General features: G+C 36.8%; 1 protein-coding gene across 2 annotated transcripts in view; it reads left to right on the top strand.

Moving 5' to 3' along the window:
• The window catches only part of bcap31 (B cell receptor associated protein 31), a 54,384-nt gene that overhangs the window by 12,187 nt on the left and 25,113 nt on the right, over nt 1-17,084 (top strand). For both annotated transcript variants that reach the window (XM_030139687.1, XM_030139688.1), the window contains exon 5: nt 5,295-5,430. In XM_030139687.1, coding sequence (XP_029995547.1) covers nt 5,295-5,430 — 136 coding nt within the window. The remainder of the gene's footprint in view (nt 1-5,294; nt 5,431-17,084) is intronic.

The raw sequence follows: 17,084 nt of genomic DNA, 5'->3' as shown, positions 1-17,084 counted from the left end.
TCTGAGCTGTTGTGATGTGGTGTGCTGTGATTGGCTGTTAGCTTGTCGTCAGGCTCATAGGCTGTAAAGTTACCTCACATAGAAGGGTCGCAGTGGGTCATTAGAAAAAATATCACTTTTAACTGGTCGCTTAGATACTGGTTTAAAAGAGGTCTGAGTCAAACTCAGATGCATTCGGGGAATTGTACTTGGCTTTTCTCTTGGACTTTGTGCCCACAGGTGTTTGTCTTTTGGTTTCCATTTTAAGTAGAAATATTTAGGGGTTGGCATCATTACTAGTACTTTTACTTTTATACCAAGTCCTGAACGATACTGATTTTCCATTTTAACAACAAAAAAGTGACAGTATACATTATAGCAGGGGTGTCAAAAACATGTGGCCAGCAGGATGAATTTGCAAAGTACAAAAATAACCCTGATTTTATTAACAATCAAGGGTGTTGAACTTGTTTTAGTTCAGTAGCTACCAACAGACCAAATGCGATTTCAAGTAAAGTAATAGCATAATAACCTATTAATAATGACTCCAAATATTCTTCTAGGTTTAATGTGAAAAAATATTACATTATGCCTATAGATCATGACAACTCCAAATAAAAAAAACATTAAAAAAATTAACATTAAATTTTAAAAATATTTACATGAACAAGCTATCCTTTAACAATAAAATGTGAATAACCTGAACTACATTTTTGTAATTTAAAAAATAATCTTAATTAACACAACTTTATGTTCACTTTAACCTATTCTTGTAAGTATAATGGCTAATGTTCAGATGGTAGAAGTAAGGAGAATACTGTCTGAACCGGTCGCTCAGTGGTTGGATTATTCCAGCAGAGTACTTCCTGTAAACCACTAGAACCACAGGGAGTGCATTTCCTCTGTGCTGCCTTTAGGGGGCAGTATTGACTGCAGTGATGAGCAGTGTGGCAGTGCTTCAGCTGTTCACTGACTCACCTCAGCATGTGATGGAGCAGCTGCTCCAATGCTGCACTCAGAAGGAAGTGCTCCAGCATTTAGACCGAGCCCTGTAAACTCAACACTGTTACTCGGGAATTTCCAGTCTCAGCCAAAAAGAAAATCAGGAGCATGGCAGCTGATCAGATTATTTCCAGCCTGTGAAGTCAGCGGTGGCCATATTTGGAGCTCAGGGAGTTCTCTGACTGAAAAAAAAAATCTTAGACGTCTTCAGTTTTGTTTACATTTCATTCTGATGCTTCAGACGTTCATACAGATCATAGACGAGTTTATTTGAGGGAAACGATGACTGAAAAGTGTCCTCTTTTTTTTAATCACACACCTGAATTATTATACAAAAACTATTAAAACCCACTGAGCCACGTGATGTACACCATAGGATGTGAAGTATGAGGGAAGGGTTTCAGCAACTTTACAGTCAATATCAGATAAAATGACAGTGGTGTTTATTTATTTATTTATTTATTTATTTATTTTTTAAAACTTCATTAAAATTGAATCTGAAGTTGGATGATGCAGCCAAAAATTCATCATGATAAAAATATTCATATTGGTCAGTGTTAATAATCTTGAATTTACTTAATTTATTGCCACTTCTCCTTCATACAATGTATTAAATGACTGTATCGCTAAAACATAAAGTACATATTTTTACTCAATTTGTTGGATAATTTCACTTTTCATTCACCAGTGTATTTTACAGAGCATTGCATCGTGGGTTGTAGCATTCCTGTCAGGTTCGTGAGTTTAGGGTAACTGTTCAGCACCAAAAATATATTATGAAAAATATACTACTAATATAGATACTTGATATATTACATTTATTATAATAATAATGGATTAAATGTATATAGTGCTTTACTATTTTACATATTCAAAGTGTATACATTGGGTCCCTTATTCAGTCACACATGATGATGATAATAATTTTATATATTATAGATAATATAAAATCTGCTACTAATACACCAAAAATATGCTACTAGTCAACTTTAACCAACTGACATTTTGTGTAATAAGTCATGATGAAAATGGGTTCAGGTCGTCTTCTGACATCTTAAAAAAATCAGATGATGAACTCAGGAAGACGTAGATGGACTTTATTTGTCTTTCAGATTTACATCAAAATGAGATTTCAGTGCAATGGCTCAGAGGGCAACAGGAAGGAATAAAACAAGCACTATATATACAAAATAAAATAAATATATATTCATAAACAATGTTTCAAATAACTGAGGTAAAAGTTAGAATGCGGCAACAGAGTCATGTACATTATTTTACTAATTAAAACCCAGTATGTACTTATTATAGTTCCTTTTTATTTTTTATAGTACGTTGCATCTTTTCACAGTTATAGTAAGTTGTTGGTTTAAGTGTCACAGAACATGTCAGACATCTTTCAAAACGGTTATAAAGATGAAATGTTTGTTTAGCTTCAAAATATACATGAGTAAAATGAATGAAAACAACAATTATTAACCCATTTTTAGTGTTTTAGCTGAAAAGATAAATATAAATGGTGGGTACGCTGGACACTAGATGTTACTTAATGCTGCAGTGATGAGACTTCATTTAATAACTTAAGGATCCAAACCAGAAAACATACAGTGTGGCTCATCTGCTGATTGTGTTTCTAAATACACCAACACCCTGTCAGACCAGATACATTCATGTAGTTTCTGCATCACATGACCTCGATAAACACTTTTAGATGTAGTCAGTGACACCCACCACTGGTCCTTTATGGTGACAGACTAAACTGGCTCTGTATTCCTGTAGACATGAACGGGCAGTTACTGTATCTCACATATTTACCCCCCCTACCCCATGAGACAGAGTTACATCACTGGTGTTATCACATTGCACCAGCAATGGGAAATGTCAGGGGTAAGGGTGTGTTACTAAATGTATATGTGTGTGTCATGTGCTGCGTGTCTGTGTATGACACACATGTACACACAGAACAGCTGATGTAGCAGGGTTTTGTTTTCAGGACTTCAACTACTTTAAATCATCTTTATCAGACTTTATCACAGGCAGAGAATGTTTGGTCACATCTGTAATGATACACTATATGGACAAAAGTATGTGGACATGTTGAATTCAGGTGTTTCTTTTCGAACAGGGGTCTGGGATACAAAACAATAATGACTAATGTCAGAATATAGTTTTATATTGGGATTAATATCATTGCATTGGTCAGAGATGGGTTTTACCTCATTTCTCGACATTGATTTTAATTTTTTAATTTTTTTTTTTTTTTTTTATCCACGGCTATGAGTTTAATTGACCTATCCCTAAAGTATTTTTCATGCTCTGACTGTAAATAATTTTCTACCACAACTAACCATTGACTTTCTTCACATTGCACTAAGGAAGAAAAATCTCCTATTAAACTTTGAGGTAATATTGATGATTATAAACTTTATGGACATAAATATTGGGACACATCATGGTCCTGCTCATGCTGATTTGACATATAAAATGGTAGAAAATTATTATTTACAGTCAGAGCACAAGAAATATTTTAGAAATTTAGGGGTAGAACATTTAAAATCATAGTCATGGATAAAAAAAAAAAAATCAATGTTGAGAGAAACTAAGTAAATTCTGGAAGCAAAGATAACAATTTAAACCAAACTAACCAATGCAATGATATTAATCCCATTATAAAACTATATTGGGACGTTAGTCATTATTGTTTTGTATCCCAGACCCTTGTTAGAAAAGAAACACCTGAATGTCCACATACTTTTGTCCATATAGTGTACTCTCTCATCTATTATGGTATATTTAATCTTGCTAACGGTTTAAATTATGATACTGTAACTGTTTAATTCACTTAAGAAATAGCTGAAATAACCACCAGTCAACACTATGTATTTCACTTCTCATGGTCAGAATCCCTCCACTCTGTCATGTTCCCACTCTTCAGTGTTGCCTTTTTGCATATGGATTAATGCCAAGTATATCCTAATTTGACGCTGATTTGTTCATTTTATGACACAGAACCAGCTGTATTTAGTCTCTTAGCTTCATGCAGAGGTTTTACTAGGACTCTAACAGTTATTCCACCATGATCTGATGTTCAGTATTTGGTCTGACCCTTATTATTTAGTATTAAATGGTTTCCAAACAGTTGGATGAAACTAAATGAAATGTCATATTTCCACAATAACGTAGTCTAATGTAATGCTGTTGGAACTGTCAGCATTAGTACATGTTTTCATTGTTAGTTTGCGTTGATAGGCTAGTGGCTGACTGTGACAGAAAATGGCTCAAAAGATTTAAGAAAAGTATCCACACCTAGATTTAATAATCAGCTTGTATTAGTTCCACTTGTATAGACTTGAGTTTCAATGATGCAGATTCATTCCTGAAGGTATTTAATACTTGGACGTTTCTGAAGTTCAACCCAACAGTTATCGGTCTGGTTTCTAATACAGTGTAAGTTGGTGAATGTCAGACGTGCAACCATGTGACCATCAGCTTCTCCCTGTTCCACAAGATTCATATTTTGCCGACCTTTAAAAATCAATCGACCTCTAATTTCTACGTTTTCCTCTGAGGTCTGCTGCTCTTTTCATGGCCTCATCCTGTCGAATCCTTCTTTAATGGTTTAACGTTCATTCTTTTTATTCTTTATTGACACTCCCCATTAGCTGACGCACAAACGCCAGGCCAGTCTTTCTGGGGTCTTAAAAAAAAAATAGTTCAGGATGCAAAATCACAATACACAGATCCAGTTGCAGTAAAAAAGAAAGGAGATGGAAAAGAAAAACAACAAAAAAACAAATCCCAAAATGGTAACATAAAAAGACTAGAAACTCTCAAGCCTGAATAATTACTTTGCATGTTTTTTAAATGCTTTCTTCCTTGAAATGTTTCTAATATTTAAACGAAGAGTGTTCCATAAAGAAATGGCTCTGTATACAGCAGTGCTTTTCATAGAATTACTTTTTGGGTGTGGTAATCTAAGCCGACCTTGAGTTGAAGCTCTGGTACCATAGTGATGAACATCAGAATTATATCCAATTTGATTAACAAGAGCTGCAGGATACTTGGTGTAAATAACGTTGCGAATAAATAACAATAAACTGATAGATAACCTATGAATAACCATGGTTTAATGACACCTGAGCAGAGAATAAACGCTATAAACTGTTAATCTTTGGTCTTGGGTGGTCATCTGTTACCTCTAAAGTCACAGATTTAGTTGTAAAGCCGAACACCAGAGCAGTGCTGTAGACCTGATCAGTCTGTCCTTGGGACCACATTGAACAGATGTTGTTTTTATTTATTTATTTATTTTCCAGGTTGCTGCGCCGCCTCGCCACGCTGCTCTCCCAGCAGGCATCACTCATGGCCTCCAACGAAGCCTTTAAGAAGCAGGCGGAGGGCGCCAGCTCTGCTGCCAAGAAATACATGGAGGAGAACGAAGTACTGCAAGAGGTGATGGACACACACGTACAGGAAAACACACAAAGGAAACACACAAACAGGAAATCATACACAAAATCCCACTAAGAAAAGAAACATATACAAAGTCACAAAGAAAGAAAACTCACATACAGGAAATAACACAAAGAAAACTCACATACATGAAATCACACAAATAAACCACGTACATGAAATCCTACTAAAACAAAATACATATGCAGGAAATAACAGTTCACAGTAACCCCCCCCCATATTACACTGTGTGCGTGTGCAAATACATTGTACAATATGTATATGATATTTAAATTTATATAAATACAGCTCTTTTCTCTTTATTTTTTGTTTCACACATATATTTTGTCTTTCCTGCACTTTATTTTCGTTTTTGCTGTCAACTGAGGAATTTCCCCACAGTGGGATCAATGAAAGTCCATCTTATCTTAAATCATACAGAAATAAAGCACGCACACAGGAAATTATATAGAAATAAACCTCACATTCAGGAAATTATATAGAAATGAAGCACACATACAGGAAATTATAGAGAAATAAAATACACATACAGAAAATTGTACAGAAATAAAATGCGCATACAGGAAATTATATAGAAATAAGACACATATGGGAAATGGTATAGAAATAAAGCACATACAGGATATTATAGAGAAATAAAACACATATACAGGAAATTGTATAGAAATAAAACACACATGCATGAAACTGTTCAGAAATAAAGCACACATACATGAAATCAACTTGTATTTATATAGTGCCAAAACATAACAGTGATCTCCTGACATTTTACATTTAGAGCTGGTGAAGCCCATGAAATCATACAGATATTAAACACACTTAGTTCTTACTTTCAGCTGAGGGGAGACAAAGGAAAAATTGTACCAGGGTCTGTTTTACAGTTTCCTAACTAGGAATAAGAGGAATTAGAACACACAAAATAATAAGAACCTTAACGTCTCTTTCATGTAAATGTCTAAACTATAAGGTTAAAAGTGGTTTTATGGTTTGTGCGTAGCTGCCCCTGAACGCATGGATACATCTGTTACTGTAAGATGCTGCTGTTTTCCATCTGACCAGTAGGGGGCAGTGCTGATCCACAGCTGCAGAACCCAAATAAACATTGCATATGCACAGTGGAGCACGTAACACATGGCTTGTGTGTCCCATTCACAGAGAAGACAGTCACTCTCTTTGGTAACCTGACCCGGGTTTGTCGGGGTGACCAGATCACAAATTCCTCCACAGCTAAGAAAAGGAATGGCCTCATCTGCATGTGACACAACACACATACTTTATAATCCATGCCTCTGTTCAGTGTTTTCAGGAAATGTTTCTGGGACTTTAGGCAGCAACTGAATTATCTTAAACATTCTTTAAGTTTAGCGCTGTGGTTTGTTTGGCTGTCGATGCCAAGCAGCAAATCAGACATCTGTGACTTTCATTCACACTGCGTCATCTACAGTTGAACCACACGGGTGTCGAATTCATCATAATATTAATATAATAATGTCATGTCAGTCTACAGTATAGATGGTAATTCAAACCACTGTAGTTATTTAATGTGTTGTACTATTAATAGACTGTACAGAAATACACGAGTCTGGATGAGTCTGGAGGTTTACAAGTGGGTTTTAGACTTTTTAGACTGGCTTGTATCGTCATTTCAGGACACATGTTAAAAAAAAAACCTGTGCACTAGAACGGAATTTTGTTACATGACTCTTAAAAACACACTATAAAAAGTAAATACAGTTGTCAAATCTGAAATGTAATTTATAATTTGTGGGGCGGCCATGGCTCATTATGTAGAGTGGGTCGTCCAATAATCGGAGGGCTGGAGGTTCGAATCCCGCTCTGTCCTAGTCCTAGTCCTAGCCCTAGTGTCCTTGGGCAAGACACTATACCCTCCTTGGCTCCAGTGTCACTCACACTGGTGTATGAATGTTCGGTGGTGGTTGGAGGGGCCGTTTAGTGCAAATTGGCAGTCACGCTTCTGTCAGCCTTCCCCAGGGCAGCTGTGGATACATATGTAGTTTAAAGCGCTATAGGTATCTAATCCATTATTATTATTATTATTATTATTATTAATAAGTATTGTGTGGTTACAGTGAAAAATCTTTTTTTTTATACTTTATTTTTGTTTGTTTTATCAACAGACAATACAACACACAAACTAGGGGTCACTGGTTAAACACAAAACATTTAAATGACACACAGTAGTCATTATGCATTGTTTGTTATAGTCCAGCACTTTATGAAGATATGTTCCTTGATTATAAGGTAATCTTTTCAGTTAAAAATCTCTTTTAAAGGTCTAAAATCTGTTTAAAAGTCTATTAAATAGTCATAGAAGTGGTTTTTAATGTCTTCCTTTACTGAGAGTTCAGGAGTCTTATGTCTTGAAGGATGGAACTATTGCAGAATCTAACTGTTCTGCTCCTCACACTGAGTCGACCGATGAGAACATGTAGATGCAACACAAGTGATTCACAATACAGAGGGAAACAAGACGACAATAACCGTCACTTACTTCTACTGAAAAATAACTTCCTCTTGCCCTGATAGTGGGGGTGCTTTGGTAGATATGTGTCCAAATGTTCATTTCAGCACCATCACAAGCTTACAATTATTAACCCACCCCCTGAAGGGGAGGCAAGGGGTGTTGTTTTTGGTTCGGTTTGTTTGCTTCTTTGTTTAACACTTTAGCAGCAAAACTATTGGTTGAATTCATACCAAATTGGGTTTATAGTTTGCCAATGACCCAGAATAGATGTCACCACATTTTGGGAAAAGTAGGTCAGAGTTCAGTTTTTTTTTTTTTTTTTTTTTTTTTCTTACTTATAATGGGCAAAATACGTGTGAGGGGTGGGGTTTCTTGTGCCTGGTGCTATTTGTTGGTTGTTTAATTTTGAATATCAACATTTAAAAGAAAAACAAAAAGGAAAATCATAGAAAAACCATCTTATATACTCCTGTCCCCTTACCCCATCTTTTTCTACTGACCTTAAAGCCCCATGTCAGCTTCTCAAAGTAACATAAAGGAGTGATATTTTACTTTTTTAAATGGAATTCTTCATTTTCAAACATTTCCCTGTGCTCTACATAAACTGTAAATGCTCTGCTTGGTCTGAATTCTTCATTAATTCAACTCCACAGGTCCATCTTCAACCCTATAGAGCACAGGTGTCAAACTCCGGTCCTCGAGGGCCAGTATCCTGCATGTTTTAGATGTTTCCCTCTTCCAGCACACCTGACGGTCGTTATCAGGCTTCTGCAGAGTTGGATGATAGGCTTATCATTTGAATCAGGTGTGTTGGAAGAGGGAAACATCTAAAACATGTAGGATACCGGCCCTTGAGGATCTGAGTTTGACACCCCTGCTATAGAGGGTATGCACGTGATGTCACCACTAGCGGAAGTCACCGCGGTTGAGTGGCAGAAAGAGGGAGACGAGTAGTGGCTTTGGCTTGAATATGGCGAAAACTTTAGAACAATCTTAAAAAATGGGGAAGAGCTGTTGTGCCATTGATCGCACAAATGGGTTTAAAAAGCACTCGGAACTATTGTTTTACCAGCGACCTAAAGCCAAAGACAGAAGAAGCAGATGGATCGCTGCAATTCATAGAAATAACTGGAATCCAGGCAATGAAACCTGGATTTGTGGTTGCCATTTCGTGTCAGGTAACGTTAATTTATGCTGTGTTCTTGCGTAAAATCATACCTTAAATTAAATATAGTTTTGGCTAACGTTACTTCTTAGTAAAGCTCTTAATGTTAGCATCTGTCATTTAGTTCTATATTTCATAACTGAAATGTTCTTGTCTTCAATTGTGTGATTATGAACCTTGTGTTCTACATAATTTGTGAACTAGCTTAAACTGAGGCTAACCTAGTTTTCCAAATAAGGGGGTACTCTAGCACAAAGCTGTTGTAGCTGTGTTGTATCAAGTATTTGATGTGAACTCTCCTTAAATCTCCACAGTACCAGTAGATCATACACCCACTTGGGTCAATACTAAGGGTTCAACTCCAGTAAATCAGTAGTGAACTGTGAGCGCTACTGCTGGGCCTTTACCTTTACCAAGAACATACGTCTGCACTGACATAAAACCTCGAAAACAATAGTATGTTGAACTGAAAGCACTCACCAGCTGTAATTCTCTGATTAACGATGACGAGGATGTCAACAACTCTTTGGCTTTTGGATGCTTTCAGCCTTTGCATTGTGGATTTTGCCGGCGTTGAAATCAGGTTCATATAAATGTCAGGATACATGATTTCCGGCCACATATCTGTGTTCGTAGACCACTTGTTGTTTGGTAGCTTGTATGGATCCATGTCCAGTCCAATTGTCTTTAATTTCATGTTCTATTCCACATTTTTCCCGGTCTCGCTGTAGTTACTGCTATGCTCCGCCATGTTGAGCCGGTTTGTTTTTGCCACTCAGTCTGACTTAGAGGGGCGTGGCCCACGGGGGAAGTGACGTATGTGCATTCCCTCTATTTCTGAGTAATGACACCAGAAAGGTGGTTTGGAGCGCTGGCTCTTTAAATGCAAATGCCCCACCCCCTCCAGTTTGTTAGCCATGCTTTCTGTCCAGTTCAGCCACTTGTGTTTGTTAATTCAACCAACAACTGAACATTTTAATCGGCTCAAAGTTTGGACATATTTTCAGTTTTTACACCAACTGCTCCTGCTGATAAACAATTATGTCATACTCTGAGAAATGTTCTTCAGAAGTCTGGACCTTTATATGTGCAAATGCCATGACGTAACTAGTTATAAAACGTAACAAATTAAGAAGGAAATGAAACAGGTTGTAGAAATCCACTGGATTTTTGCCAAAATGAATATAAAGATAGTTTTGCAGCACCTGGAGGGTTCAAATTCAAACTTTATGAACTATTAGGGTCCCCAAATGCAGAAATAAATGAACCAAAGACTAATAAATGACCTCTTTAACAAATCTTACACATGTCAAAATAAATTCTAGCCAAGCCTGCACAAAACACAAAAACTATTACACATATCAAAAATAAACTGTCTGTAGATAATAAACACTCCTCTTCTATTTTTTTTCTGGGGGAGTGCATTAGATGCACTGCACTGTTATGTATTTTTATCTGCGAGGGGAAAAGTCGAATGGCTTCATGACACGGTTTGGACCTGATCCTATGTTTGGGAGAGGCAGCAGTGGCCAAACAAACCACCCTGAGGTCAACAGGGGTTTTCCTGGCTCAGACACAGTGGGCAGTGGTACCGTCCAGATCATGTGCTTATGAGTGTGCACCGGTTCAAACGAGGACTCTTGGAGTTCTAATGATTAAATGATTGTAAAAGTTATCAGTACTTTTTACTTTTTACTTTTATCGTATAAACTAAGATAACCGTATGAAGTAAGATAAATCAGGAAATGTGTTTTTACTTCCCTGCAGTATTTGCTGTAGGTCTTGTCGAAAACAACAATGTGACAAAGCATCTGTTTGGCAACTCGCAGGAATGTTTTAGAATGTGTTTTCTGTTCCAGCGCAGTGATATTTCAACTAGGAAATGATCTAATAAGAAAGGAATATCTCATAAATGTCACAAAATCAGATGTTCTTCTGAATGGAGCATTACTTATTGAATTTTTTTTTTTTCATGGTGAAATTAGCTTTGAAATGGCAGTAGATAAACAGTCCAACATTGTGGGTCATCGTGTCAACTGTCAAATGTATCACCTCAAGATTACTCACTACAGTGTAACATTTTCCAGGTGCTTTAAATAGGAGTCTAACCACTTTTGTCTCAGCTGCACCAACTGTTTCTGCCTCCGAACTACAATACAGGAAGTTTATTATAGGAAAAAAATCAGGTCAACACAACTAGAAAGTGTCGTCAGTGCAGCATCTGTTAGCAGCTGGTGTGTAGGTCACAGGAGAAAACCTTCAACATGGAGGTTAACGTCCAAAACCATTTCAGTATAGCAGTGGTTACCAAACTCTTTTGGCTCATGACCCCATTTTAACATAACAAATTTCTGGCGACCCCAGACATTCAGACATTCTTTTTTGCTAAAATTAATTTGTTTTTGATCACGTAATAGTTTGCTATGCTATGTTGCATAAATAAACATTAATTTTAGATTACATTTAGTCAATATAATGTATATTATTGTGGATGGAGGCAGAAAAGCCAGGTGTAGATTACTGCACAAAGTGAGAATTTTATTTTCCTTGGTCAGGATATGTACAGTCAGTCCAGCTTGGATTTACAAGGCTGATAATTAATACTGAACAAACAAGAACTCAAACTATGAATTATGAAAGAGCTGCAGCATCTGAAACTGACCACAATGAACATTTGACAGATAAACAGAACCACAGTGCTTCAGTTTCAGCTTCACAGGTTGTCATGTCTGTTATGGATTGTGATGTTCTCTGTCAAGTCACCATATATTTTTTATCAGTAAGTTTTTTTTTTTTTTTTTCTAAATCAATTACTAGAAATTTTGGCTGACCCCATTTGAATTCCAAGCAACCCTACGGTTGAAAAGCACAACAATACAGTGTGTATTTTTATGCTTTTGGATTTCACTCAGTCAGAACAACAGTATATGATCATCAGCTGGAATTCTTATTTGGATAAAGAACAAACACCCTGGTTTAGGTTTGCTCATTTGGGTGGAAAATAATGCTAATTTCAGAATAAATGTGCTTGTGTTCCTCGATTACATGGATCCAAGTCGACTCAAATCTAAATAGCAAGTTTTCAAATTTCAGTTTTTACGTGTGTCCTTCATTCTGTGGGTTTAAAGACATGACCTTCTGTAAACGAGGAAATGAGCAGCAGTGGTCAAATGTCAAGAGTGCATGAAGCGAAGGAGTGGACAGAGTAAAACCCGCCCACTCATTCTCACAACTGTGTGGGAAGTTTGAGTCACTTCTGCCAAACCACATGCTTCATCTTATCTGCGTCCTCAGAGCGGTCACGTATAACACCCTGACCAGGGTCAAATATAACACACTGACCAGGGTCAAATGTGCCCGGGCATGGTCTGGATTATCTAGTGTGTGCATACCCCAGCCCATAAATACCTCCTATACAATACACGTTGGTTGCTATGTAGGTTTCCTTGTGTGGTGACATACGTCCACTGCAGCCACTCCTCACAGGTCTGTATTGGTAAAGAACATTTGTCGACTCCCTCTTACTGTTAAAAACTGTTGCGACATTCGTATCATGTTGACTGTTCGTTTAGTTATTACTTAATAAGTCAGAGGTGAAGGTGAATCATTCCTCCCACCCACCCCGCCCTCACTTGTTTTTGCCTCTTTTGTGGAAAACTCCCTTCACCAGTGCTTGTTTTGTCATTAGCTCTTTTTCGCAGGGTATCTGTCACATCCACAAACATGTAGAAGCAGCGGGTGCAGGTTCTTGTTTGTTGACCAAATCGCTGCAGACTCCTCCTGATTTGGTGAACGTGCATCTATATCCATCTGCTGTCTTATTTGCATACAGTTGCATTCTAACTGTGGATACTGTTCACTGCACTGAACTGTACATGCTGCGTTTTGCATTTCTCTTTTTTTTTTTTAATTAACTTTCTTTATTGGAAGTAATTTCACAGGCATGACATGACAATGCAATGCGATAAAAAGGACTTCCTTTCTTTTATATTTGTTTTATCCCTCCCACAATCCCACCTTACCCAAAAGAAGAGAATCTTTAATTTAAATCCAATATTGTAAGTAATCAGTACAGAATAGATACAGCAACTGTCTAATTAATAAAACAAAAAAAGGTGTCACTAAAATAAAACATAACAAATGAACAAAAAACAATCAAAACAAAACTAGAAAAGCACTCCGCCAAGGCAGATCAGCCTCCCCCCCCCCCCTTTTTTTTGAGTTATCTTGCTAACAGACAGATGACCACCACCACCACCCCCCGATCACCACCAAAATTTAATCATTTGTTCCTTATGCCAGTGTCAGCATTTTCTGAAATTTTCATCCAAATCCGTCCATAACTTTTTGAGTTATCGTGCACACAGAGACAGACAAACCAACGCTGGCAAAAACATAACCTCCTTGGCAGAGGTAAAAAACAAAAAAAGGGGGGTGGGGGGGCTCAGTCATCACGATCAGGCAGAGATGTCAAGGTTTCAATATAATTTAAGAGAGGTCTCCACGTTTTTTCAAATGATTTTAAGGAGCTATTGAGGGAAAATGTAAGCTTTGTTTCAAGTGCCTGCTATGAGATGGAGGTTGAGGGTTTTTCCAGTTGAGGAGAATGAGACGCCTGGCCAATAGAGTTTTTCTTCTATATATAATATACATAGTTTTGATATACATATTCTTGAGTGGTTTGTTTGTTTTTTATTTAGCAGAGAACTACCTCTAAGAAATTTGGTTATGTCGACATATTGACAATAAACATAATAAAAGGCCTAGTAATATCTCAGCTCAACAGTTTTCAGTGTCAGCAGCAGAACTTGAAAAATGTGGTCCAATCTCATTTTACTATCCATTTTATCTTGTATGCTTTTTTTATTTTTATTTTTTTATTTTTTTGAGAGACTGTATTTGCCATGTGCTTTCTGATGGTCTTAAACGCAGGGTTTCTACAGGTCATTAAAAAGCATTAAAAGTCATTAAATAGATTTTGTGAAAATGAAGGCCTTAAATGGTATTAATGTTTAAAAAGATCCCTATTAGCTGCCACCAAAGTGACAAGCTAATCTTCATGGGGTCTATATAGAAGGACAACACAAAATTAAATTGGAAAGACTTAAATTCGATGTCCAGAGGCATTAAAAAATTAAATACACTTAATTGGGGAAAAAGAAAAGTATAGTTGTTCAGTTTATTTTGGTTATATAAATGTTTGATAATTTTGATCAGAAGTATATTGTGATGATTGACAGGTGGAACCCTTTAATTAACTGTTGTTCATGGCCGATGCTTGAAGTCGCAACACTGGGTAATTGGAATGCAGTGTACTGTGAGTGTGCTTATGCTGTGGCGAAAGAGCGGAGGAAATATTAGCAAATGTTGGAAAAAAATGGGAAAAATGCAAGTTTCAGCAGAAGTGATTGGAGGAGGAACTATTCAGAACCTGGTTAAAGCTTGTCGAGAGTAAACCAACATAAAATGATATATAAAACTGTGTGTACATTTGGACATGGGCATTAAATTTGTTTAAAGTGACATTAAAAAGGCTGTAGGATACATCATTTGACCTCTTTAACCCTTAAATACCCAGTGCTACTTTTGTGGTAGTTCCCATATGATTTTTTCTCTAAATTTCACCTTTTTTAAGTGATTTATTACAATATTATCCTCTGTGTTTTTTGTTCTTTTTCAGTGAAATTCGGATATTTTCCCATATTTAAGTTACTGATCATGTAGACGTTGATTAAAACTCAGACTGAAGTTGACGGTTATCAAATCCGAAACGGAGAAGACTGAAGAAAAGTGACTTTTTCTAGCAAAGATATCAATAACTGATAAATAACAGTGAATGGAGACACTAGTATTTATGTTCAAACTCTATAGGTTTTACTAGTGAATCAATGTTGTAGAAGATGATTGTTTCCACGGTAACTACGGAGCCTCTTAACGTCCAAATGTGACTTATCTGATGACCGTGAAAAGATGACAAACTGTATTTTACACCAATTACAGGGTGGGGAAGCAAAATTTACAATGAACATTTAGTTGTTTTTTCTCAGCAGGCACTACGTCAATTGTTTTGAAACCAAACATATATTGATGTCATAATCATACCTAACACTATTATCCATACCTTTTCAGAAACTTTTGCCCATATGAGTAATCAGGAAAGGAAACGTCAAAGAGTGTGTGATTTGCTGAATGCACTCGTCACACCAAAGGAGATTTCAAAAATAGTTGGAGTGTCCATAAAGACTGTTTATAATGGAAAGAAGAGAATGACTATGAGCAAAACTATTACGAGAAAGTCTGGAAGTGGAGGAAGCAACAAAAAACGTACCAAAGCTTTAATTAAAGCTCTCAAATCCAAAATCCTAAAGGATCCAACCAAATCCATGAGAAAAATGGCAACTGAACTTGAGGTAGACAACAAGAGCGTTAGAAATGCAGTAAAATATGATTTGAAGTTAAAATCTTACACAAGAACACCAAAACACTTGTTGACAACAGTTATGAAGGAAAAGAGATTGGAAAGGTACAAGAAAATTATTACATGGTTCAAGAAAAAGTCCTCCATTGTAACGATCTTTTCAGATGAAAAGATCTTCACTGTCGATGCTGTTCTGAACCACAGAAATGACAGATTTATCGCAAAATCGAAAGCTGAGGTTAAGGGGACATTCAGAACAAAACATCCTGCTCAAGTTATGGCTTTTGGTGTTGTGGCTTCCGATGGAAAGAAAATGCCTATAAAATTCTACAAAGCTGATGAAAAAAATCAATGTTAATACTTACTACAAGACTCTGAGATACCAGGTATTGCCAATGCTTAAAGCAAACTACCCAGATGGAAATTATGTATGGACACAGGATGGTGCTCCAGCCCACACAGCTAGAAAAATACAAGATTTCTGCAAAACCAACTTTAGCAGTTTTTGGGAATCATGTTTATGGCCGCCTTCTAGCCCAGATCTAAACCCTCTGGATTCTGCTATTTGGGGCGTTTTAGAACATGCTACCAATAGAACATCACACAGCAATGTTGACTTTCTTAAAGATACTATTAAAGAAGAACGGGAGAAGTTGTCACCCGAATATTTGAGGAACACTTGCGCAAGTTTCAGGAAGCGTGTGAAGGCAGTTATTGAGAAAGAAGGAGGACACATAGAATAAAAACATTTTCTATTATGTACATTTTCTTGTGGCAAATAAATTCTCATGACTTTCAATAAACTAATTGGTCATATACTGTCTTTCAACCCCTGCTTCAAAATATTGTAAATTTTGCTTCCCCACCCTGTATTTCCATGTATGGATAGGATTTGTGGATCAGAAGTTATTAAACATTTTAGCTCAGTAGATGGTTTTGTTTCTCTGTGGCCGTTTGGGTCTTTATGGGTTAAAAACACTAAAGAGTGAACAGTCCTTCAGTGCTTTGCCTGTTCAGACTACTCGACAATGTGACCAAATGCATCCTGAGTGTTTATTTCTACTCTCAGAGCTGTTCACATGTGAGTGACTCTGCCAGGGTGAACACTAATGCCCCATATTTCTGCCTAAGCTGCTTTTGTTGTAGTTCAACTTCTTCCTTGGCTCATTTTGCTTCCATAAGGGCTTCCCCAAATCTGTCAACACCAGTGTGACAACATGCTGGGCAGTAAAACCCACAGTCAGGAGTGGGTTTCTTTGATAATCATCAGGGACACGCACACAGTCTGTAACTATTAAACACAACACTGAACCAGCCAATCTGACATGTGTTTATAGACGCAACCCGGCCAAAAACAGTCCCACACACTTTGCTGGACTGCTCACAGCTTTATTTACAGCAGAGGTGTCAAAAGTATTCACATTCATTACTCAAGTAGAAGTATAGATATTAGGGTTTTTAAAAAGAATTTTGTAGAAGTTGAAATATCAACTCAAGTAAAAGTGAAAAAAACTGGTTTCAAAACTACTTAATGTTTTAATGTATTTTAAATTTTTATAACGGTG

The sequence above is a fragment of the Sphaeramia orbicularis genome, chromosome 7, assembly GCF_902148855.1.
Source record: "Sphaeramia orbicularis chromosome 7, fSphaOr1.1, whole genome shotgun sequence".
Taxonomy (NCBI): Eukaryota; Metazoa; Chordata; class Actinopteri; order Kurtiformes; family Apogonidae; genus Sphaeramia; species Sphaeramia orbicularis.
This window is presented reverse-complemented; position numbering and strand designations above follow the sequence as displayed.